This window comes from Ananas comosus, linkage group 4 (assembly GCF_001540865.1).
Source record: "Ananas comosus cultivar F153 linkage group 4, ASM154086v1, whole genome shotgun sequence".
Classification (NCBI taxonomy): Eukaryota; Viridiplantae; Streptophyta; class Magnoliopsida; order Poales; family Bromeliaceae; genus Ananas; species Ananas comosus.
Window position 1 is genome coordinate 14366698 of NC_033624.1, and position 23907 is coordinate 14390604.

A 23907-nucleotide genomic window follows, 5' to 3' on the forward strand; every position below is an offset into this window, starting at 1 on the left:
GTTTTTTTTTTTTTTCCCAAAAATTTGCGAAAGAGTTTCTTCCACAAAGCGCTTGGTGACCCGTTTCACATGCGTACTGATTGGAAATAGTAAAGTTCATTGTTTGTGCTGAACTATTACTGATCAAATTTGCAGGTTATTTTGATGACAAAAACGGCACATTTTGACAAAGCTATCTAAATTCAAAATATTCGATGTCAAACGTCACTAAAGATAAACAATTCTAAAGATGAAGAGTTTCATGTAGCTCTATAGGTACCTCAGTGTAAGCCCCAATTTGAATCAACTTTCCCAATGCGTCCCAAATTTGATTTAAAGTATATCTCATCAACTACAATTTTCAAGGAGACCTACTAGGGTTCGTGCGGCGTTAGGTTAACAACTAAAATTCAATACCAAGCTGCCACAAAATTAGCTAGTCAAAGAAAAATAAAATAAAACGGAATAAATGTATGATACATTCACAAAGTACTCCAGCAGGTATTAGAACCTCTACAATAGAAAGAATCCTCCAACTCCTTTTCGGTAATCCATTAATAAAAGAAACGGTAGATCCCTTTTTATCTGTCCATTTTTTTTTTTTGAGAAATAGATAGCACGCTATCCGCTTCGTTTATTTTATTTAAAATAAACTTAGCTAGAAATGTAAATCAACTAGAATTCGAACTTGAGACCTCGGATACCAACCACCAAGCTCTTTTCCACTTGCTTTAGGGACCTCGGATTCCAACTTCTTATCTATCCATTTTTATCCGACATTTGATGTCGTATAATATCCAATTTTTCTACTCATCTTGATCGCAAGGCGGATAAGTTTAAGCAATGCACCCAAGTACTATCTATCCTGGACATCTGGGAACCCAAGACTGCGAACTCATTTTCATACTTCTAAATCAAGTCCTAAAGATTGATAGTATCTACACAAAGAGTGCCGAAGAAGATAGTGTAATTTCATTGCAACAACCGTAATTTCATAATTGATCCTGAGCAATGTTATAGACAGAAATGAGGATCTCTACACTTATCAAGATGATGATTAGCCATTCCAGGAAATCCGATTTCCTATTTTGAAGGATCTCCTGAAGAAACCGTATATTGTGCTGCAAACCAAATTTCAATTCATTATAAGTGAAGGCCAAAAACATTAGATACTAGCTAGAGCAAAACGAAAAGATTTTTTTAAAAAAAAGGAAAAAAGATCACCAACAAATCAGTACCTCAACAAACTTCAACTTGAAGTCAAGGTTCCCGAATCTTTGTGTTAGCTCGTATTCATCCCGAAGATACTCCCATATCTGAGCATAGTTGGCATTTTTCCAAGCAATGTCTGACCTGGGGCGACAAAAGAGAAATACGGAAATGGATTAAATATCCAGAGGAATGAAATTACTGCATAATTTTCAAAGCATATGTAACATTCTACGAGACCACATACATTTATTAGATTAAAACAATGCAACTGCAAACAGTTGAAGAAAAACAGATCAGGCCGAGGTTAAACAAACACCTGAAAAAGGCCACGACAGCTACAATTTTTTATCCACATAATGGTTTGGTATTTATCAACATCAGGATAACTAAATCAACTACTATTAAGCAGATTAATAAGACAAGAAATTACCTCTCAAAAAGACCAAGCTTAAGAATCACATCTGCCAAAGTAGTGTTTGCCTTTCCTACCAACTGGAAAAGTTTTTTCCGCTTCATGGTGAATGTCCCAGTTTTTTCCATGCCGCGGTTGATGTCAGTGAACTCAGCCACCATACCATCAACCTAAGAAATAAAAAAAAAATGTCAAAAAAGAAAAAAGGAAAAAAGATTGCATATTAATGCTTTAAATAACGAAAGTTAGAGTGGTGTGGCGTACTTGCCGAATATAGTAATCAAGAGCTATACTCTGACCAAGAACGCTTCCAATGGTGCGAATCCCATCTATGCTTAAGTTCTTAAGCACAATATAGTCAAGCCCACCCTGCATCCATGTCTCCAAAGTCGGTTTCTCCACTACCGCATAATCTAGAGTACAAAAATTCAATTGTTTTACGAAATAGTTTATTATGTCACAGATTCCACTAGTGCGCAAAACTCTTGAGACAAAAAGAAAGAACAGAAAAGAAAAACAACATACAAAAGCTATTTCGCTCTGATTCGTCAGCAAAAAAAACTCTTTTATACAGCAGCACGTGACAATGATCTAAATCAATCTATCCATGCAATCAAACACGACATAAGGGTCTCTGTCTAACATTGCTAGACTAGGTTAAGAACTCTTATGTCTTGATCATCCTGAGGGCGAAAATGTCTATCGCCCTCTAGACTTGCTAATTGTCAGTAGTTCAATATACGAGGAGGATTTTATCTTTCAATTTTCCAGGACTGGCTAGATGCTACAACCAAATGGCTTAATAAGGCACAAGGGACAATCACTTTGTTGTTAGCACGTTGTTGTCGAACTAATCCACACTCCTGTTCATACTGCTTGTGCTCTAGGCTACATGGAGGTTTGTAAATATACCAAAGCTCTGACAGACAGCGTAAGCCAAACCCTCTGCCAAGAAACCAAGGAATTGCGCATGCATACATATATTTCGAGATTGCATCATATAATATTGCTATCGTTTTGTTTCCTTTATCTGTCTCCTCTAGCACAGATCAGAGCTAACAGGATATTAAGATCTTATTTTCTTTTAACAGTGCCTAGCATTTTGATAATATAATTTCTCCAGGGAAGAACATAAGAATTTAAGGATTTTGGACTGGATACAGTAAAGAGCATATTTAACTTAAGCAAACTTGATGTGCTCACCATCCTTTCGCATCTCCGGGAGCAAACCAGATGCATGTTTCTCGACGATTTTCAGATATCCATCCGCCTCATGGTCAGAGACATTAAATAAGACAACTGAACCGTATTGAAAAACTATCATGTAGTGGCAGTGACTCTCATTAACGAAACCAGCTTCCAATTCCTAAAACAAAGTAGAAACTACATAAAGTTAAAAAGCGTATCCTGTTTTAAACAGTTGCTTCAGAGAAACTATATATCAGCTTCCAGTAACAAGCATAGCCCGGTAAAAATTACCAATATTATGTGGTGGTAAATGAAACATAATATTTTTCAATGGAATAACTCACATGTGGATCGCCCTTAACATCGTAATATCTGAGCACAACGTAATTAGTGGCACGAGAATTTGGGGGAATTACATTGAAAGCGTTCTGAGACTGCAAACTCCTCAAATCAATACTGCGTGAGATCGACAAACCCCAATTACCGATAAATTAAAAGGTATTAATTAGCAAAAAAGGGGGGGGGAATGGATGAAATCGGAGACCTGGTGGAGAGGAAGTAGGCCTTGACGGGTACGAATCGGCTCTGCTTCTCGTGGTGGATCTCGAGGAGGCGATCGCGGTAGCTCTCGTCGTCGGAGAGCGACGGCGAGGGGGGTTTCTTCTTCTCCCCCTCCTCCTCCCTCGATTCGATCTCCGGGCGAGGGGAAACCGAAGAGAAGTATCTTAAAGAGGTGCTCGGATGATGGGGGAGGAGGAGGAGGGAGGAGATGGAGCAGAGGAAGCGGCGATCGCCATGGGAGGAGAGAGGGGAAGGGGGAGGAGGTAGGGTTTGGAAGGGGCGGCGGAGGAAGGGGACGTTTCGGGAGAAGCGAGTGGAGGAGGAGAAGGAGAGGAGGGAGTTGAGAAGCTTCTTTCTCGAAGGTTCCATTCCGAGAGAGGAGAAACGGGTTGCATTTGCGAGGGCGAGGGGCGGAGAGGAGAGAGAGAGAGAGAGAGGAAGAGAAGGGAAAAAGAAAAGTGGGTAGTTTAATAGTGTGTGTATATATACATATCAAAGGATGTTTTTTTTTCCGATGGTGGAGCTTCAAAATTGCAGATTGATGAACATTATTTATATCACTTGAAACATCTAAAAGTCAAAATTTATGTTTTTAAAAAGCCTATCCCTTCATGCACAGAAGTCTTAAAAACAAAAACAGAGGGGAGTAAAACTAAAATGAACAGCCATAAAGACGGGTACTTCTCTCCTTGTAACTAAATTCCTCAGCTCGCCTATCACTACTGAAGCTTCGATGAAACAGATACTACACAACAAGACTGGTTGATTCAATAACTCCAACCCAGCAGTAGTATTTTCACAGCCAATAGTTTTTCAGCCCATTTATCGACAGCATAATCAGATACATCAAAGCTCGATTACAATGTATTCATTCAACACCAATCTGGTTTTTAAGTAATGGATTATGAATAGCCTTAAAATTCCATGAGAAAATTTCGCGGCTATAGGTCTTTCGTCTCGAGAAGAGAAAGAGAAGACACTTTTTCTCTTACGAGTTCTACTGCCATTGCTTTATTATTGAGATCTTCACACTGAATGGCTCGGATCAAATCATCACTTTTATCAGAAGGAACATTCTCCTTCTTGGTCGGAAACGCAATCATGCGCTCTTTTCCAATACAACCCTCCTTTTCATTAGGTGAACTCTTTGTTCTGTTCTCTACCATTTGATGAAGTGATTGGATGTGGCCGTTATCCAAAGCTGCTGTTGATTTCTGCGTATCTGATCTCGAATACTGGATCTTGTTGGGCTTAACTGTATCTACCTCGATAGATCTACTCACTCCAGAGGTGTTCTTAACAAAACTCGGCGGTTGACTAGCTGGAGCTACTGTATCAATGTTGCGTACAAGAGATTTCTCCTGAAAGATCAGCTTTTCTAGTTAGAAGCAATTCGAAGTATATACAGTATAGGGTAGTGATATTAACAAAGGAAAAATTATTATAGACAAACTAGATGCATCAAACCTAGTTAGTATCCATATGGTCAACTTTACTAGGTTGAATATATCTAACCTGTTGACAACAATTTCTGCCAAGCTAATATCACTGCCTGCATATCACTCAGAGAGAGAGAGAGAGAAACAGAGAGAGAGAGAGAGTAGACTAACTGCTTCAAAATATCCAATCTTGGGTCTTGGCATCCGAAGTCCGGTTGGTTTAAAGCTTCTTCTTCCTTGGGAACTAGCATTAGTGCTACTCGGAAAAACATCCTTAGGTGCTGGCTCGGAAATTCCATGAATGGAAACATCCTTAGGTGCTGGTTCAGAAATTCCATGAATGGAAACATCCTTAGGTGCTGGCTCAGAAATTCCACGAATGGCTGGTAAGTCTATTGTGGATTGCAAACCCAACGAAGAGAGGCCATTATTCTCTAAGAAAGAAGGTGGTGAAGAAGACCCAAAATCGAGGCTCTCTGTTCTATCGCTGGACTTGATAGCACTTGAAACCGATAAAGCAGAAACTGAAGTCATAGCACTCGAGACTGATAGTGCAGACACTGAAGCCGCACTATCTATAGAACTGCTTGGCGATACACTTGGAATTTTGATCCCTGGACTTTTCAGCTCAAGTTTAGTGCTAGATGTCCTCAAAGGGGTCTTCTTACTGGGGGTCTTCTTATTGGCTGTACCTGATGAAGGATGAGCTGTATTCCTTGATGCTGTGGTTTTTTTCTTTGTATTTTCTGACGGAAATCTAGTTATTGAATCTGATGAGCTAGTGAGTATAGTACTCTGAGTTGTACTAGCAGCTGTTGATAATACCGCATTGCGTGAAACTACACCTGAACTGTACTTTGGTGGCACAGTAGACTTAGGAGTGACTTTGCGTGAATCATTCGCTGTCTTATTCACGGGTTGCCGATTAATAACGCTACCTGCAATCATGTTAACAAAGTTTTAGCTATAAAGAACACAAGATTAGATGTCTCTACAATATACATGGGACTCATTTGGCCTGGATTAAGCTTTTGTAGAAGAGTTATTTACATACAGCTCTTTGAAGAAGTGTTAACAGCTTTCCACTCCTCAAACATCTTCTCAGTACTGTAGAAGCAGAAGCTGCATATAACTGCTTCTCTTTTTGGGGCCTAAAAGCGCATTTTAATTTCATGCCGAAACAAAAGTTTCAGACTTTTTGTTCGTGAAAATGTTTATTTTCTGAAAGCTTGCTTCCTAGATTAGAAGAGCAATCTCAAAAACCAGGGAATAAGGCACTTCATTGTAGATAAATATCCGAATGGCTTCTAAAATATGAACAAAAGAAAAGCTTGCAGTTGCTACTTTTTGTCTGGCTGTTCCCAGAAGCACTTGTTTTGCTTGGCACCATCACCCAAGTAGCTTTAGTCTCAGACTTTTTGTTCGTGAAAATGTTTATTTTTTGAAAGCTTGCTTCCTAGATTAGAAGAGCAATCTCAAAAACCAGGGAATAAGGCACTTCATTGTGGATAAATATCCGAATGGCTTCTAAAATATGAACAAAAGAAAAGCTTGCAGTTGCTACTTTTTGTCTGGCTGTTCCCAGAAGCACTTGTTTTGCTTGGCACCATCACCCAAGTAGCTTTAGTCTCAGACTTTTTGTTCGTGAAAATGTTTATTTTTTGAAAGCTTGCTTCCTAGATTAGAAGAGCAATCTCAAAAACCAGGGAATAAGGCACTTCATTGTGGATAAATATCCGAATGGCTTCTAAAATATGAACAAAAGAAAAGCTTGCAGTTGCTACTTTTTGTCTGGCTGTTCCCAGAAGCACTTGTTTTGCTTGGCACCATCACCCGAGTAGCTTTAGGCAAGATTCTCGATGGCTTTAATGATTCGTCTGGATCTAGGGTTCCATGAGTGACCTTGATTCATATTGTAACAAGAGTTAGTTTAACCTCACGAAAAAAAAGGAGAGCCTAATGCAGATAGCCAAATTGGATCATTGTATTGACAAGTAGCTTGTCAAACACAGGAAAACCTACTAGTTTCAAAACAGCATGAGTCTTCTTAGAAATGTTTTGTGGCTGTTGCTTGCTAAGACCATGTTGTTTCACCGCAACAGGGAGCTTTATCTGAAAAACCAAGCATGATTAAGGATTCAGGTTGAACAACAGAAGATAAGATATAATCAAGAATAATGTACCTTATTCTGAGAAGATCGGTCGACCTTCTCCCTCGCTGCCAAGATAAGTAGGAAAATCAACACAACAATTAAAATCTCAAAATACAGCGGTTTAAATATATTATCTTCTGCTGGTAAATTTAAGACATGACATGAAAAGAACAATGTTTACAATTTCAGAGGTTTAAATATCTTACAGGCTAGTCGTGATGCATCCAGCCCCCTCTGATCTTTCTTCAAGCTGCAACTTGTAGTATTTGAAGCATTATCAGATTTACCAAGAGACTTTTGGATGGAAGCTCGGACATTCTCAAACAGCTCTACTTCGAGGTTAGGGTTCTCTAAAGCCCAGTTATCAATATCTAAAATCGACTCCGATGATATCCTTGTTTCTTCTGGAATTTCAGGCAGAGCCAATGTTTCAGCTTTTCTGAATGTGCTATTGACAATAGCCAACTCCTCAGTGTTGAGAACACCTATACGCATTAATAAGGATAGAAACCATTTAAGAAACTCATGCAGTATAAATTTTAGCCTTTTTTTTTTTTTCCTTAAAGGCTTTTAAGGGCAAGGATGAATACCTTCACTTGTGAAAAATGCACTATCCCAAGCTAAACTTTTACGCAGGTTGAACTTACTGGACTTGGGCTTTTTCCGCTCAGGGGACACAGACAGCTGAGGAACTCGTTGTATTTGCTTGCTCGTTTTATCTAGTGTTTGATCTTCTTGAGCATGGAAAGTCTCTAACTCAGAGAAGTTATCTTCAATGCTGCATTTTACAGGACCTGTGGAACATGGAAGGAAGAGTGTTGGTGGTGAGCACTACTACTGTAACAAGTATTACGGAGCAACTACTATTATACACCAAGATAAAAGCATGCACATGTTATCTTCAATGATGCATTTTACAGGGCCTGTGGAACATGGAAGGATGATTGTACCACTACTGTAACAAGTATTACTAGAGCTACTATGATTATACACCAAGATAAAAGCATGCACATGTAAATTCATATTCATTAAAGAGCTGGTGATAATATAGGCATCTTGTTTGTAAATAATTAAAAAAACCACCATACCACAATGTATTACGAAAATTCAAAATCTACTTTTTCAACCCTAGAATTTATGAGGAAAAAAAATATATAGAAAACCTCCATAAAGGCTAAAATACTCCAAAACAAACTGTTTATAAACTCTCCACACAGGGCCTGGCAAAGTGTGCAATAATGCAAAAAGAATTGGTGGGCTCTGTTAGGTCCTGTTAGTTCAAGACTAGGGTAGTCTGAATGAAGTGGGTTGAGCATAACTTCTCTGAGACAATGGTAAAAAATGAAATATTATTGCCAAATCGTACACGAGTTTTTGCTTTTAGTGATTAAAGAGGATGAAAAGGACTCAAAGAATCATACCTTTGGCCGAATCAGCCAGGCAATCTTCCTCAATTAGCTCACACTTGTCCTGAACAGGCATCTTGTCAAATAACATAAGTACAGAAGCCATATCAGAAAAAAAAAAAAAACAAAAAAAAAACAAAAAAAAAACAAAGGAAGCAATTATAATAACCTTGACCCAGCAACATAAGTCTAAACGTTTTCATTCTAAAGCATTAGAACTCTTTTTCCGGCAATTACACCTTGATGGACATAGAGAGTAGAACAAACATCACAAATACTGAGAAGTTCAGCCTATCCTGAATTACACAGAATTTTTTAATGTCATTTGCTTTACCGTGGTGTAATGGTTATGTAGGGTCCAATGGGCCTAGTTTTGATCACGAGTTCACGACCCTTTCTCTTACGTAAGCCTAGATTTGATCACGACCCTCAACCCGCATGCACTCGATTGCAACATGAGGCTATTAATTTAGATTATGCATATAAGTGAAACGGATAGAAATGATGAAGAGGACATGTTTGCACAATCTAGAAATCGTTGGAATTGGAATTCATTCTAATTGCTTGCAGAAACCACCGAAATCAAGAAATGAAGTTTTATTCACTAGTTAGAGCAGGGTAGGAGACATGTAGCCGACATGAAATGAAAGTTTATTATCACGTCCCCTGTAGTATTAAGCATTCAGAGCAAGATCTTATCTCACAAATTAGCAACCGACACTTCCAATTACACAACTAAAATTCGCCTGTTAAATCTAACTACAATTTCAATTGATACGGATAACTATAACCTAAGCAACAAATGTAGCTCATCTCATAAATCTTCATGTAAGATCCGTACACCAATTTCATTAAAGAGCATATCAAAATCGCACTCAATATTCAACTAATCCATTTTGACAGAAACTATTCGTAATCGCCCTTAAAAACACAAGACATCAAATCGAACTAGGCAAATCCCTAACTAAAACCAATCCAAGAACGATGAGGGAGACAATTAAAGAAATAAACAAACAGAATTAAACAAAGATACACGTGTTCGTTTCGAACAAACAAAGAAGGGTTAATATTAGATCTAAAGAAGAGATCGATGTAAACCTGATACAGTATATCAGGGTCCGCAAGAAGAGGGAACCGCTCCTCGATCGGCTCCAGCAGCGTAATAGCGACATCGACGCCGTCATCGGCGCCGTTATCCAGCTGATCCGGTGACCTCACCGCCCCGCAAGGATCTGCGCGCTCCGCGGAGTGCCGCCACCTGCGATCACGCAGTCACCACCATCCGTGACGATCCCAAACCTTCTACGAAACAACACAAAAAAAAAGAAAGCTCGATCGAATAAACAGATCAGATTCTCTTACGCGACGCGGAGCATCGTCGGAGTAGCGCCGCTATCCTCTGAGACGAGGCGGCGGAGCTCCTCCTCCGCCGCCGCACGGCGCTCCTTGCTCGCTGAAGGGTACGGATCCTCCATTGCCGCCGCAGAGATCGCGATTCTTCCCCCTAGGGTTTATCCGGAGGAGAGAGGAAGAGAGGGAGAGGGGGAGAGAGAGAGAGAAGAAGCGCGCCCCCTAGTGAAACCCCTGTTCTTTTGATCTTTATTTCAAAATTTTCCTGTAACGTTCCATTTTCACACCCGTTGGAGCCACTCGGTAAGGAGATTCGAATAAAGCGTTTCTAACCGTCGGATGAATGGAAATGTACGGTTGGGATTTAGTTATTATTTTGACGGTCCGGATTGGATGTCTTGGAGCGGGATGTAGGGTTCCCCTTCTCCGGAGCCGATATGCAAACGGGACGTTAACGATATGACGAAATTACCCTTGGTCGCAGCATATTATTCCCATATAACAGGGGCAATGACGTCATTTCGAATTACTATTTCTAAACGGGGCCAAATCCTGGACCAATAATCCCGATTTCATTGGCCTTTTACGGGCGTTAGCAGATCCAACATTGTTACTGGGCCTTATTGGGCCCAAAACTTGCTCTGCAAGCAAACACAACATGATTAGGATTAAATATACACGTCATTTTTTTGTTTTTTTAACTTCTCTAATCCTATATTTCAACGCTTTATATATATGTATATATATACGCAATGATATCTAAAGAAACCCTCTCGTAATATATCTTTCTCTTAATACATTATTAATGGCGATCTCCACCACATCTCTTCGAGGTCCTTCTCTTCTTCCACTTCCTCTCGAATCTCACATCGCGAACTCAAGATTCTTCTTTCCGAGAATTCTCACTCTTCCTTCTTCTGTCTCCCACAAGTTTTCTCTTCGAGAAGCAGCGACTTCTCCGCAATTCATCAAACCAGCAAAAGCACAAAACAAACGCGATATCGACGTCTTCGCTGAACTCGCCCTCCTCCCTCGCAGTTTTGCCGAAGTTTTAGCGAATTTACAGAACATCCCCGACGTCAGGGCCAGATGCCATCGAGTCATGCGGTACGGCGAACAGCTCGCCTCTCTCGACCCGCAGTACAAAATCCCTGAGAACGAAATCTGGCGGGGCCTGTCCACACGCCATAGGGCATGGGTCCGAGCGTACTCCGACCCCGATAACGCTAAGCTCATCCGCTTTCATGCTGACTCCGAAGCGCCCCACATCAAGGGACTCGCCGCGATCCTCGTCGTGGGCTTCTCAGGAACGCCTGTAGAGACGATCGCGCGAATGCCAATCGCATCGTTCGAGCTTCTCATCGGGCAGAGCCTTTTGCCGGCTAAGTGGTCGTCTCAGTTCCTGGTTCTACTGGAGCACATGCAACGTAAAGCCCTGGAACTTAGCCACGATAAAACTGATGGAGGACGAGGTATTGATAATGTTTTGAATATTATGGGATTGGATGAAGATGAATATATGAAGGATGAGATTGATAAGACCCACGTAGTTCATGAAATGCTCGATGCAATTGGTTGCGGCATGAATAACCACGAAGAAGAAGCATATTTGGAACGTGTCAACGTTGATAATTATGAAAAGAAAAAATATTATGAAGAGGATGCAATAGATGCTGATGGGCTTTCATGGAGGGTGAAGAGAATAGCACCTAGTTCAGGTTGCATGATGCCTGAGATGCTTCCCGTAGATACATAGAATTCAAATTAAGAATTTGTCGAGAAACATATGGTTAATGGGGCAAAAGTTTTCTCTGTTTTAAAAATATTTATCTTTGTTATTTTGATCCTTACATTTTTTAAGTTTTTAGTTAAGTTTGTCAAAGGAAGACGCGTAATATATGATATGTCAAAGGAAGACGTAGTAGATGTATAGAATTCAAATTAAGCTTACGTTTGATTTGGTGTTGAGTCCGTGGTCTCATTGTTACTTTTTCCTTTTTTTTAGTTTTTAGTCCTAGATGTAGCTGTAATTAGAGCGATCTTTGTGACTACATATCATATCGAAAAACATTCTTTGATATTGAGCCCGTCGACTTTGTCTGAATAAATAGTACATATCCATACAATCGAGTCCTTAGGGTCTCTTTATCTTTTCTCATAAACAGATTGATTTAAGAATTAAATCCATATATTGTTATTTTTTTCATCTTCTTGCGGATCATTATTATTAGAGCTCTTCTAGTTGTTGACATAAGCCGAAGGCAAACCTAAGTCAAGATAACCCTTATTTGAAACACTTTGATATTGCTACTGGATCTTAATACGCCTTTCGTGCGGGATGGAACTTACCCGATAAAAAAATTTAAGAGACTTATTCTCTTCCAAGAAGGAGCAAAATCATTCAGTGCTTATTATTCGATTCTCGATTCTCAATTTTTGGCGCACTCCTAAACTTCAAATTTTTGGATTTTGTATAATGGTCTTTGGTATAATTTATATCATTTCATCAAATCTCCTTCGAATTTGTCCATACTTAGTGTTACATGCCAGTAATTTAGTATTTAGTGAACATAAAAATATTTTGGATTCCCTACCCAGAAAAAAAGTATTTATAAGAAGTTGTCTGCTCCACATATTATTCTAGGCTGAACATACCAAAAAAAAAAAATGTTATCAAAATTTAATTAATTATAATTTATCTTTATAGTAATGTCACTACATCAATAACTTTTAACTCAAACCTGATCACATTGGGTCTGAATACGGCTCGAGTCGGGTCGGGTCGGGTTCGCTTGGGCCATACAATTCCAAAGTTTCCAATTATAGAAGGGCGGGAAACGCGCGAGAGGGGGCAAAGCCCAAAAAAAAAAAAAAAAAAAAATGTCGAACAAGCTCATCAGCCAAATGGGACTTCCCCCCTCCCTCTCCCACGTCTTCGCCGCTCGTAGTATCATCACCGCCAAGGTCACAAAACCTCTCTCTCTCTCTCTCTCTCTGGATTCTTCTACTCGAGCTTCTATAAATTGAGCTCGTCTCCTTTTCCTCAGGACGCTCTCTCCCTCCCCGAGTTCGATCTCATGGCGCTCCTCGACGTCCCCCTCGCCCACGCTCGCTCCGCCGTGGCCCGCATCAGCGAGATCGCGTGCCCTCCGTATCAAACCGTAACACCCTGTCTCCTCCTCTCTCTCTTTCTCCCCAATTCGCGTCGCCATTGATGGTGCTTCTTCACATACGAGGGTTTCGATCTTCGATCGGTGCTTTTGTAGGCGCTTTCGCTGATGGAGGATCGCGCGGGGTCCGGGGGACACCTCCCGACGATGCTTCGGGGACTCGATGATGCGTTGTGTGGGGGAATACCTTTCGGGGCACTCACTGAGTTGGTCGGGCCACCTGGGATCGGAAAAACCCAGGTGAGGGGAATTGTCTCTGAATATGTGTTGTTGATGCTGCTTTTTGTTGGATTATTACTTTACTAGTTTGGTGGATTTGATTAGGGCTCACATAAGGGTTGTGATTCTGTTGTACGAGCAATGTGGTCTTGTATTGCTGGCTATGTTATGATCGAGTTGATATTACAGTGCTACGGTAGTTTGATCAACAATTTGACGTAAGCATAGTGTGAGCATTAAGTAATTTAGATGTTTATGAACAAATATACTCACATTTGTTACAAGAGAGTTGTCAATGAAAAGGGTTGTGGTTAATCAAAACTTTCTATTACAATTTGAGGTTGAAGGTGTGATTTAATATGCTTATGCACTTATCAGGTGGTTAAAATTTTAGTTACACCCTTATGTCGCCATATTGCGATGCTATGGACCATGTACTCCACTCCAATTTAAAGAAAAAATGGTTCATCTGTACTTCTATCTATCATTTTATGTTAGTTTTGTTTGTATTAGAGTTCTAATATTTCTCTTTATTATGTAGTTCTGTCTAAAGCTCTCACTGCTAGCAACTTTACCTGCTTGCTATGGTGGTTTGAATGGCCGCGTCATATATATTGATACAGAATCCAAATTTTCTTCTCGAAGGTAGATTAACATTTTCTTGCACGCCATTCTTTTGCCTTTTCTGCGATTGTTTAATAACATTTGGCACGAACCCTGCTAACGACTAAAATGACTTTGACAGGATGATAGAGATAGGAGAAAATAGTTTTCCTCAGATATTTCGATCAGAAGGCCTGGCACCAAAGGTCTTTTTAGTACTTATTCATTTATCATGTTACCTGTATAATACTTCAGTATAGCACAAAGCAAGATTCTATTTCCTGCGAATAATTTCTCCATGTTATGTGGTGATTGGAGGACAAAATAAAATTGAATTGGTGATTGCAAGCTGAGAAGTGCATATTTATTTTGTTATCCTTGTCGTCCATATGTTAAAATAAGTTGAACACTTTCCATTCCACTAGATACTAAACTGAAAAGATGTTTTGGAGTTGAACTTCCCAACGCTTATTTTGCAGATGGCTGGAAGGATTATAGTAATGCGACCAACATCATTGTCTGATTTTACTGACAGGTATGACAATTATACTCACATTGTATTTCTATAAGGAATGGCATATTTATTATTCGATCTCATGTAATTGCCAATGTGCCATAAAATGCGAAGACATTATTCTTTAGTTCTAATTATCTTCTATTTTCTTTGTGGACTGAAATGGTAATTCAGTATTCTCATAGTTTCTCCTCCGTTAAGAAGTTTGTTTAATGGTCTGCTTGCAGCTTACAACAGATGAAACTGTCACTTCTCCAACATGAAGTGAAATTGCTTATTGTTGATAGCATGGCTGCTCTTGTTTCAGGGTGAGGTTCTGTTTCACTTCGAGTTGTTGTGATTGATTTATAGGGCTATCTTTTACTTCATGAGTGGTTCAATATGAAAATTGCTTACATTCTTGGTATCTTCTCGATTTTTTCCCCTCTCTTTCTTGCATTAAATGAGATTAAAGTGTTTTTAACTTGCATTCTTAAGTAATAATACTAGTTTTTGTTCTTAATACTGCCTGTGATAAACCTCTTCCTTCTTTGCAACTAAAACTTCGCGTGCTTGTATGTAATAGGGAAAATGAAAGAAGCGAGGGTGGACCTGGGCGACATCCTTTAAGAAGTTCGCTTTCATTTCTCAAGTAAGACCTCTCGTCCTTCTATATTGCCAATACATTACTTCATGAACATGCTTTTGGGCAATTTTCACCTCATAGAAAAATTAAGCTTTATCCAAATTTTCCTCAAGATTTAAATATCTATAGGTCCTTAGCTGAGTTTTCACGAATTCCTGTTGTGGTGACAAACCAAGTGCGCAGTCAGAGTAAAGATGAAGCTTATTATCATACATTTCAAGGTCTGGAGATATTAAGTACTCGATTATGTTATTCTCTTGGTTCATGAATTGACTTTTAATTTCTTGCTAAACCATTTACAGAGGAAAGGAAGGACAATTGCCAGAATTCTGAAAAGTTTGAGTCTCATCTAATTGCTGCTTTAGGAATCCAATGGGCTCATGCTGTAACTGTTCGTCTTGTCTTTGAGGCTCATTCAGGTTGGTTGGCAAAAGGAGCTGTCAGGGGAACTGAGAATGAAATAACCAAATATCTAGAAAATTATGCATAAAGAGTTTTGTTCTTATGTTAATTAATAGCCTGTTCATACTTTGTGCATTATTTGCTGTATAACTGGCCAATGCCCATTTCTTGTTGGATTATCAAGTAGATGATTACACTATGCTGACATATGACTGAATGTCTAACAGAAAAGGGGGTGAAAATGCAGAGACCTTTCCTGCATTATAGCGTGCCTGTATATTGATTGGCAACTTAACATTATACTAAATGAAAATATAGACTAAACTCTAAAGGATGATCAAACTTGTGCCCCGCTTGAAAAACTAATGAAACTTACTGTGCTCGGAAGACTACCATAAGAGTGCTATATATATATATATATATATATATATATATATANTTTGATAGCACCAAATAATTGGTGCTATCGAGAGCATAGCAGCCGGACTCTATATATATATATATATATATATATATATATATATATATATATATGCTAGCGCTACTACACTCTTATGAGTATACTCTTTTGTATTCATAAATTTTCGACTGTTGGATAAAGGGATGTGCGGTTAGGATAATAATGGACCCCCATTAGGATGATAGTGGTTCCCTAGGGTTGTTGAATAGTATGATCCAACGGGTGGAAATGGTCAAAGGGGTATATTTAACAGCCGAAAGCTTATGAGTACAAAAGGCTATATACTCATAAGAGTATAGTAGCCGGACTCTCTCTCTCTCTCTCTCTCTCTCTCTCTCTCTCTCTCTCTATATATATATATATATATATATATATATCTAAAATTATAATATATGGCTTAATTTTGCAAGCTATAAAGATTTTGGTATTTGTTTCTTAGTGCTCAATGCAATATGTATGCCATGAGACTGTTATGCTCCCTCTATGAGCTAAAGCTGTGGGCCAGAGAAACTGTGATTTATGTTTTGAAATATTTCTTTTTTTTGAGAAAAAATGTTCTGAAGTATTTCTAAATTTATATTGCATACTCTAATCCTTGACTATCCAATATCCATCGGTGATTTCAAGCTTGGTACTACAAACTGCACCTTGGTTTGAGATGGGCATGTAGATGTTCATTTTAGTTGTGAATGCTTTAGGTGGGGCCCTTGTGAAAGAATAGCATGAGAAAAAAAATGACCCATGTAAGTAGTTTAGCTAACAATTATTAAACTCGTGCTAAAGCAATATACTGTTTGACTTCAACTGTCAAACTGTACAATAGTTCCCTGAACTTATTATTGGCCTAAAGAATTTTATGAGCTCATGATCTTTCTTATTCTGATATCTGGTGATCACTAGAGAGTTGCAGATAATAGCAGCAGCTTTGTTAAATTTGTTTACTTCTATATATGTGTTTACAGGTCAGAAGTTCATTAAAGTGGCAAAATCGCCCATGTCTCCAGCAATAGCATTTCCATTTATTGTGGAATCATCAGGGATTTCATTGTTAAGTGATGAAGGGATTGATGTAACAGGGCCTGAAATAAACACCATCCGTAATCAAGGTTTGTAACCAAGAATTATGTTTTCTGACCTGTTTTAATTTAATTTCATTTATTTTTGTTTCTTGTTGAGTTTTTTGTTCAGGTCAAAACATTCTTTCTCAGTGAACTGACCATTCTCTCATCAAGAAGACTTCCAGAAGGCTTCTCTGTGAGTTACAGTCTCTGCTCTTCATGATATGATCTATTCTGAAAGCTCAATTAATTTAATCTATTGAAAATGTTTCCAATTGGTAAGGAAAAATTTTCAATTAAAATTGATCTAGTTCTTGTTGGGTTGTTAAACTATTAGAAGAATGGTAGGATACAGAGTAGAAATTTCTCCAAGCTCCTAAATCTCATTTTGTTTGGACACCATAATCATTTTTTATAATTAGGTTAAGCATAAGCATGTAGATAATTAGCTACTTTATCATTAGGTTAAGAGTAGCATTTAGATAATCAGCTAGTAGGACGCATAGCTTGTAAAACTTGGTTTGAAATAGTCGCCTTTTTTATTTTCCTATTATTTTCTTTACTTGTACTCCGAATATTATTCGTCATTAGCTTGCTTAGAACTTAGACATAATCCTGTTTGTTTTTCTGCTTTTTTATTTATGGTTTCTACTTTTTAGTTATCTTTCCTCTCTATTATTTGTGCTTCTCTTTTTTATCTTCTTTTCATTTTCTTTACTTGTACTCCGAATATTATTCGTCATTAGCTTGAAGGTTCATTAGACATAATCCTGTTTGTTTTTCTGCTTTTTTATTTATGGTTTCTACTTTTTAGTTATCTTTCCTCTCTATTATTTGTGCTTCTCTTTTTTAACTTCTTTTCAAATCATCCAGTTTTATCTTTAATGAACCTTACATACTTTTCATAGGCATAAGGTTGATTGCCTTAACTAATATACTTGACTACTAAGTGTTCATATGATATTTCCATGTTAGCTTATATGTAGGTGAGATATGATTATTGTGGGAAGAGGATTTTGGCTACAGGGATTTTCTCCTATCTACAGATCATTTTGTAGAAGTTGCTTGTATAGAGACAATTACGGGAACATTAAGTAGGTACATGGATAGGATTGTAAAATATTCAGAAACACGTTCAGTGGAAAGGGAAAGGAAAAATTCTTCATGAACCAATATATAGAGGAAGTGTCTGTACTCGAATTTCTCCCCAGAAATGACAAGAACAATGCTTGGTTGACCTAGTGGTGAACTAGGGTTCTCTATAGTGGATTTAATTTGGAAACGGATATTGGGACTTCATTTTATAATGGTGCATATTGAATATTTTCACAACCATGAAGAATAGTTATATCTGTAGCAAACACTTCAGTTCCAAGTTCCAACTGATCAAATTGGCTATATAGAACTTCTTCATTCATTCAGTTTTACTTTGAGCTACATTTCTTTTGGCAACTCAAATGCTATCATTTGTGGTCTTTCCACTCAGGCCTACTTTCGTGTTGACCTTTCATCCCATTCTAGCCATCATCTGTTTGAGTAGGATCTATCTGCCCATGTGATTTATTGCTTTATCTTTCAACAATCCTCTCATGTTGGATAAGGGGAAGTAGGTACCAATAGGTCAGTTTACAGCCAGTGTAAAATTTTTAAAAGAAGGAAAAAGGGTCCATCATGGTATTTTCCTGATGATAAATACAAAATCTAGTCATTTGCGTGGAATTCTGAACATAATTACCGAGATCTAGATGCATTTAATAACCTTGGTCCATTTTTTTGTCTAGTTTTCTTCTACCTTCTGGTCCTTATTGACGTCTTTGCTAGGTTGCTGAGAAATGTTGACTGTGCCCAACAAAATGCCTCAGCTTGTGACAAGCAAGCGTTTTTTTTTTTTTAAACTTTCTTCCTCGTATAATTAAAGATCTCTAGTATGTCTTTACTCTGGTCTTTCCAGTGCTCTCGTAGGTCCTAATCTTTGATTAAATACAAAATACGTGACCTGTTGTTTTCTAGGTTTGAATTGCACGGCATGTTTTTGTTATTATTTGATGTGGCTGGCACAAAGAGTTTTTTTTATATAGCCTCCTATGTATTATTTTTGACTTACTGGACTTCCAAGCGTAAAACTGTGGACATTGGATTAATAAGCATTGGGCTTTGATGCCAACTTGATTTGTTTAGCAGCAACATAAGATACTCTGCCAGGATAAAAGTATTTTAGATTCTTGGTGGTTTTGTGAATTCAATCGAATTGCCCTAGCTGGTTTAGTTATTTGGTTTGCGCTGGATTCTATTTTGGGCTCAACTTGATCCGGTATATCTATTAGGTCCTGGTTGTGGTATAGCTTCTCTACTTGATAAGCAAAAGCTAGTTGTTCACCAACCAGAAACTAGAACTAGAAGGTCCGACAATAGAAGCTCTAACAGTAGAAGCCCTAATATGAAGTTTACACTTCTGGCTTCGGTGAAAAGCAGTTGGTGAATTTTGAATAAAAATAAGTATTTGTGGCTTTCAAATATCTTGTGTAGAATCTTTTGATCGGACTGATCGGTATGTTTGTTTCTCCAGACAATTAGTCTGATTAACAGAGCAAAAGTCGAGGATCAACAAAGAGCATATGTGGTTGCTTCCATAAACACAAGAGCTTTTGCACTTGCTGGCCCACAACTTCTTTTTTTTTTTTCCTTCCCAGGAGATTTGATATTATACATGCCTTTTTTCTCAATCCGTCCAAGATTGATCATTCTTTTGGATTCATGCAGTTTTTTCTTTCCTAGGCTAACTCCTTAATAGGGCTACAAATATTCTGATGGTCTGATTATGATAGCTTATGGTGTTTTCTTAACAATCGTAAACGGCAAATGGGGGGTGGGCAAAAATTTCCACGTGAAGATTAGTCGACTGAAATAAGAAGTAATAGCATTAATTTGGATAGGGGTTAGTGAAGTGTCCTCATCATATGAGCTGTCAGATTAGGCCTAGCTAGGTACCTCAAGGCAATAAATTCTTCACATAGAGTTTGGAGACCAAGGCCAATAAAATATTAGGTTTCAGAATCATTTTTTTTTTGAGAGATAGATAGCACGCTACCTTTTGTTTATTTTATTTAGAAATAAACTTAGCTGGAAATATGAATTAACTAGGATTCGAACTTGGGTCTCGGGTATCAACCACCAAGCCTTTTGCCACTTGCTCTAGGGACGGTCGACAGGTTTCAGAATCTTTGGTCAGTTAATACAGTCCTTACTAGAAGGGTGAAATTCGAATATTGCTTCTTCGTCCCTTAACTTTTTACAGCAAAGTACTATGCGTGTTTATACTTTTGAATTATCAAAAGGTGAAATCACAATATATGAGACTGAAGTGTTTAAGCAAAAGATTCAGACTAATTCACACAGTAGTTTAACCTTGGAAGAACGATAGCATACATTTCTGGTTACGTAATAAAATAGTTACCGAGCTATTCTGGAAAACTCTAGGAGTCGTTACACTTCAATTACAAGCAATGTTATCGGAAGATAGGCCAATAAGGGTACGCCAGTTTGACCACTTGGTTTAACCTTTGATAATTTTTTATTAGATGAGCAAGTATGTATATATTACATGTGGATAATTGTACTTTCTGTTTAAATATAAGCAATCATATGTGTTAAAAAATTGCTTCAACCATGTGGTGCACACGGTTTATTTAGAGAACCGTGAAGCTCATGGTGGTTCACATGATTTCCCGAGCGACGTTGATGGGTGCCAGCATTGTTTCGCCACTGAGCTTCGTCCCTTTCGTACGCTACATGAAAATGAGTGAGGTAAGAACTTTTTTTTGTTTGTCCTTTTTTTCTATATTTTTTTTATAGTCGTTACGCTTAAAGTATTTAGGCATATAATAATTTGATTTTCTACTAAAGTAGTGATGGTGGTCGTAGTCTTGATCGGGTAAATAGTAAGGTAATTGTTTCACTATTCTTATGTTTCATAAAGCTGGAAACAAAAGACTATATAGACAAATAAGAAGTTTGCCAATGCATTCCAAATGGATGCTTTTTAATTAATTAATTAACTTTTTTTTAATGCCCTCGTGGTTGCAAGTATAGCTCCATGGAATTGTTGCTAAGCTAGCTCTCCTAGGAATGTTAAAAATGGAACTTGGAAAAACCATCAACTAATCTTTGAAAATAGGCTAAAAAAATAACCCTTTATATCTTTTAATCTATGAGTTGGATACATATTGTGGTTAATTTATTGGCGCTGAAGCGTATCACTTGTCCTGTTTGATGAAACACTCGCTGCCTTTTATCTTGCATCAAAGTCAGGTATCTTGTATCAAAGTCAGAACAAACCAGGGTGCGTGCTAGACTTTATTTTCTCACCCTTAGTACTCAACAAGTATTTCGGCCTTTTTCTTTTTTCTTTTTTTTTTTGAGAGATAGGTAGCACACTATCCGCATCGCTTCGTTTATTTCATTTAGAAATAAATTTAATTGAAAATGTGAATCAACTAGGATTTGAACTTGGGACCTTAAAAAGTTTTATGATTTCGTTTGCTTTTTGTTATCTTTCTTTTTGGATTTACTAGTTTTCCCTATCTGGAACTTCCTATAAATATTTTAGAAATAGATCTGTTTAAACAAGCGTTGCTGGCACATAGCCTAAACACTAGGAAAGTTGGGGCTCTTATTCTAGTGTCTAGAAGCTTTGGTTCAACCTTTATTATAGTGTAACTGCTGGATTTCTTTTTTTTATCTAAGCATTTTATTTGCTTACTATTCGAATGGCAAATTGGTTTAGAAGGCTGGTCATCACTATGGAAAATGTGAAGCAATTAGTTTTTGAATTTGGGATCTTGAGTATCAATTACTAAGTCCTTTGTTAAATGTGAAGTAATTAGTTTTTGAATTTGAGACCTTGGGTATTAATTACTAAGTCTTTTGTTAAATGTTAAAATTGATAGTTAATGGTATTGTTATTTTTTATTGAGTTTTTAGCTAAATTTAGAATAATGATAGTTAATGTCGTCAAATCCAAAATAAAAAAGAAAAAAAAATCAAGTGTTTTTTTTTTTTTTGCTTTTTTTGTCAAAGTTTAAGGTGACCATATTGCTGAGGAACATATGAGGTCCATATGTTCCAACCTTAGAAAAAGAGGGACAAGGTTTAAAGAAGGGCAAAGCAAAAGCATAGATGGTGGGAGGATTTGACACGTCTATTGTGCGCTGGGGTAGACGACTTTTCCATGAAAGGATACGAAGTTCCCACGTCTCCAAACCCCGTAAAAATAAAAAAAAGAAAAAACCTCGTACCCTCACTCTGCCGACGACGACGACGACGATGTGGCCCAAGAAAGGTAACATCACATTCCCTATTTTCAGTCACAATACAACGTATGCAATTATACCCTCTCCACAATGGGCTCCACGAGCCAAAAAAGGAGCACCGAATTCTACAACATTTTTAGCCCAACTAACGGTCCCCTTAATAAAGAGAGAGTGAGCGCTTAACCGACACCTAAATTATATTTAATTGAAACCTAAATATTCATTTGGTTCTTTGTTTGTTTGTATATTTGTTCAATTAATTATTTGGGTGCTTGATCTCGAAGAGGAACCACTCTCTGCAATTGCGTTTAGAATATTAGGTACGGCTCGTCTCTCTCTCTTGCTAGTAAATGAAAAAGAAAACGAAAGAAACCCAAAACAAAGGGGAGTGGGGCTACATCGTCCTAATAAAAGCCTCTTCTTCTTTTAGACAAGAGGAATCGCTTGTCGGTTTCTTTATCGTTCTTCTATATCAAGCTAATATATATATATATATAGATTATTCCGTGGCTAAAAGGTGTGCGAGACTCTTTTGAGGAATTGCAACTTGTTCCTTAACTTTTGTTTTTTCCATAACTTAACTCGAGCTGGAATTTGTTTTTACTTAACATCATTATTGGATTTATTCATAGCCTATATATTCTATTGTTTCTGTTTAAAAAAATAATATTGTTTTGGCCCACACAATATTAGGAGATTTAAATAATTTATAAATACAGCATAAAACATTTTGTGGATATATCAATATAACAATAATATTATTATAGAAGATTTTTTTTTTATGACGGAACCTGAGGTACCACACACATGATTTGAATTCAGGACCTGTAGCCGATTGATTGGTAAAGGTACCAGCTAAATAGTTTTTTTGTAGAATATATTGAGGATCCTAGTGTATTTCTCTCTGTGAAATTTAGAGATTATTGTGTGTGTATGTATTTTTTTTCCTTCTTAAACAGTCATGAAACTGTTCCTTTGACGGCAGGGAATATACAACTGGAACTTTATCGCAAATTTGACGGACTTTAATAAGAAAGAAGAAAAGGAGGGGAGGGTATTTTGATGTTTAGTGTCAATTGTCACTTACCATTTATGGGTTCCGTGGACATCAGCTGTTCCCCCAAACGTGTAACTCGTGCGAGTCGACTCGCACATCTTGGTCAGACCCAGGTGGTGGGCCCACCCCTAATTATTGAAATTTAATAAACCCCACTTTTGGCCTTCGGGGACAAGCAAAGGGCGCAAGATCCATGAGCTACACGAATAGGGTAAGGAAATAAATTATGTACACATAAAGAAGAAAAGGCAGAGAGAGGAAAAAAAAAAAAGAAAAGAATAACGGCTATATTATAATCCCAATTGCTTTCCTACGTTTGTACTATTTTGTAGTAGTAGGCATGATAGCTCAGGTTCTAAATTTTTTTAATCTCTTAATTTAAGGTTAAATAAGAGGAGATTCGCTTGAGGATTGCATGGCTTTGCTAACCAATTCGGTGCCCCCCAAGTTTTTATATTTTATCACAATTGTTTATTTTTGTCAATTTGCTTAAGTTATGCTGATCTTAGTCACCTGACTCATTATCATATTACACATCCGACCAAGCCACTTGTCGATCTATCAGTGGCCACAGTGGTGGGCCCCTACGACCCGTACAATAAGCCACCACATTGGGCCGAGCCCGTCGGGTGCTCCACCAACGGGGCCCACGAGGCAGAGCCTCAGTGAGATCCCTCTTCGTAAATATATTCGCTGGACCTGGTCCACAAAGTCATAGTAGTACGTACGTAATAAGAAAGCAATGTCTCAAAGCAAGAGCTGTGAAGTGAACGACTCGGAGGAGGGCATG

The 23907-nt window shown here is 37.9% G+C and overlaps 3 protein-coding genes across 5 annotated transcripts; 1 reads left to right on the forward strand and 2 right to left on the reverse strand.

The window, feature by feature from the left end:
* On the reverse strand, window positions 412–3799 carry LOC109709483. The gene is made up of 7 exons (XM_020231741.1): window positions 3336–3799; window positions 3136–3247; window positions 2807–2969; window positions 1868–2016; window positions 1622–1773; window positions 1218–1332; window positions 412–1100 (listed from the first exon to the last, which is right to left on the reverse strand). The coding sequence occupies exons 1-7, from the start codon at window positions 3719–3721 to the stop codon at window positions 972–974; spliced, it is 1206 nt and encodes a 401-aa protein (XP_020087330.1). The 5' UTR covers window positions 3722–3799; the 3' UTR covers window positions 412–971.
* On the reverse strand, window positions 4104–9937 carry LOC109709482 (muscle M-line assembly protein unc-89-like). 2 transcript variants are annotated; one of them, XM_020231740.1, is made up of 10 exons: window positions 9713–9937; window positions 9449–9608; window positions 8366–8414; window positions 7535–7738; window positions 7151–7429; window positions 6975–7009; window positions 6814–6903; window positions 6576–6693; window positions 4963–5729; window positions 4104–4713 (listed from the first exon to the last, which is right to left on the reverse strand). In XM_020231740.1, the coding sequence occupies exons 1-10, from the start codon at window positions 9823–9825 to the stop codon at window positions 4294–4296; spliced, it is 2235 nt and encodes a 744-aa protein (XP_020087329.1). In that variant the 5' UTR covers window positions 9826–9937; the 3' UTR covers window positions 4104–4293. The 2 variants fall into 2 exon arrangements, with proteins under 2 accessions (XP_020087329.1, XP_020087328.1); XM_020231739.1 differs by having other exon boundaries at window positions 8366–8426.
* Window positions 12580–18086, forward strand: LOC109709377 (DNA repair protein RAD51 homolog 2). 2 transcript variants are annotated; one of them, XM_020231585.1, is made up of 13 exons: window positions 12580–12664; window positions 12748–12861; window positions 12967–13110; window positions 13631–13734; window positions 13835–13898; window positions 14172–14227; window positions 14434–14514; window positions 14772–14837; window positions 14961–15052; window positions 15134–15250; window positions 16656–16799; window positions 16882–16947; window positions 17727–18086. In XM_020231585.1, the coding sequence occupies exons 1-12, from the start codon at window positions 12581–12583 to the stop codon at window positions 16902–16904; spliced, it is 1089 nt and encodes a 362-aa protein (XP_020087174.1). In that variant the 5' UTR covers window position 12580; the 3' UTR covers window positions 16905–16947; window positions 17727–18086. The 2 variants fall into 2 exon arrangements, with proteins under 2 accessions (XP_020087174.1, XP_020087175.1); XM_020231586.1 differs by having other exon boundaries at window positions 17738–18086.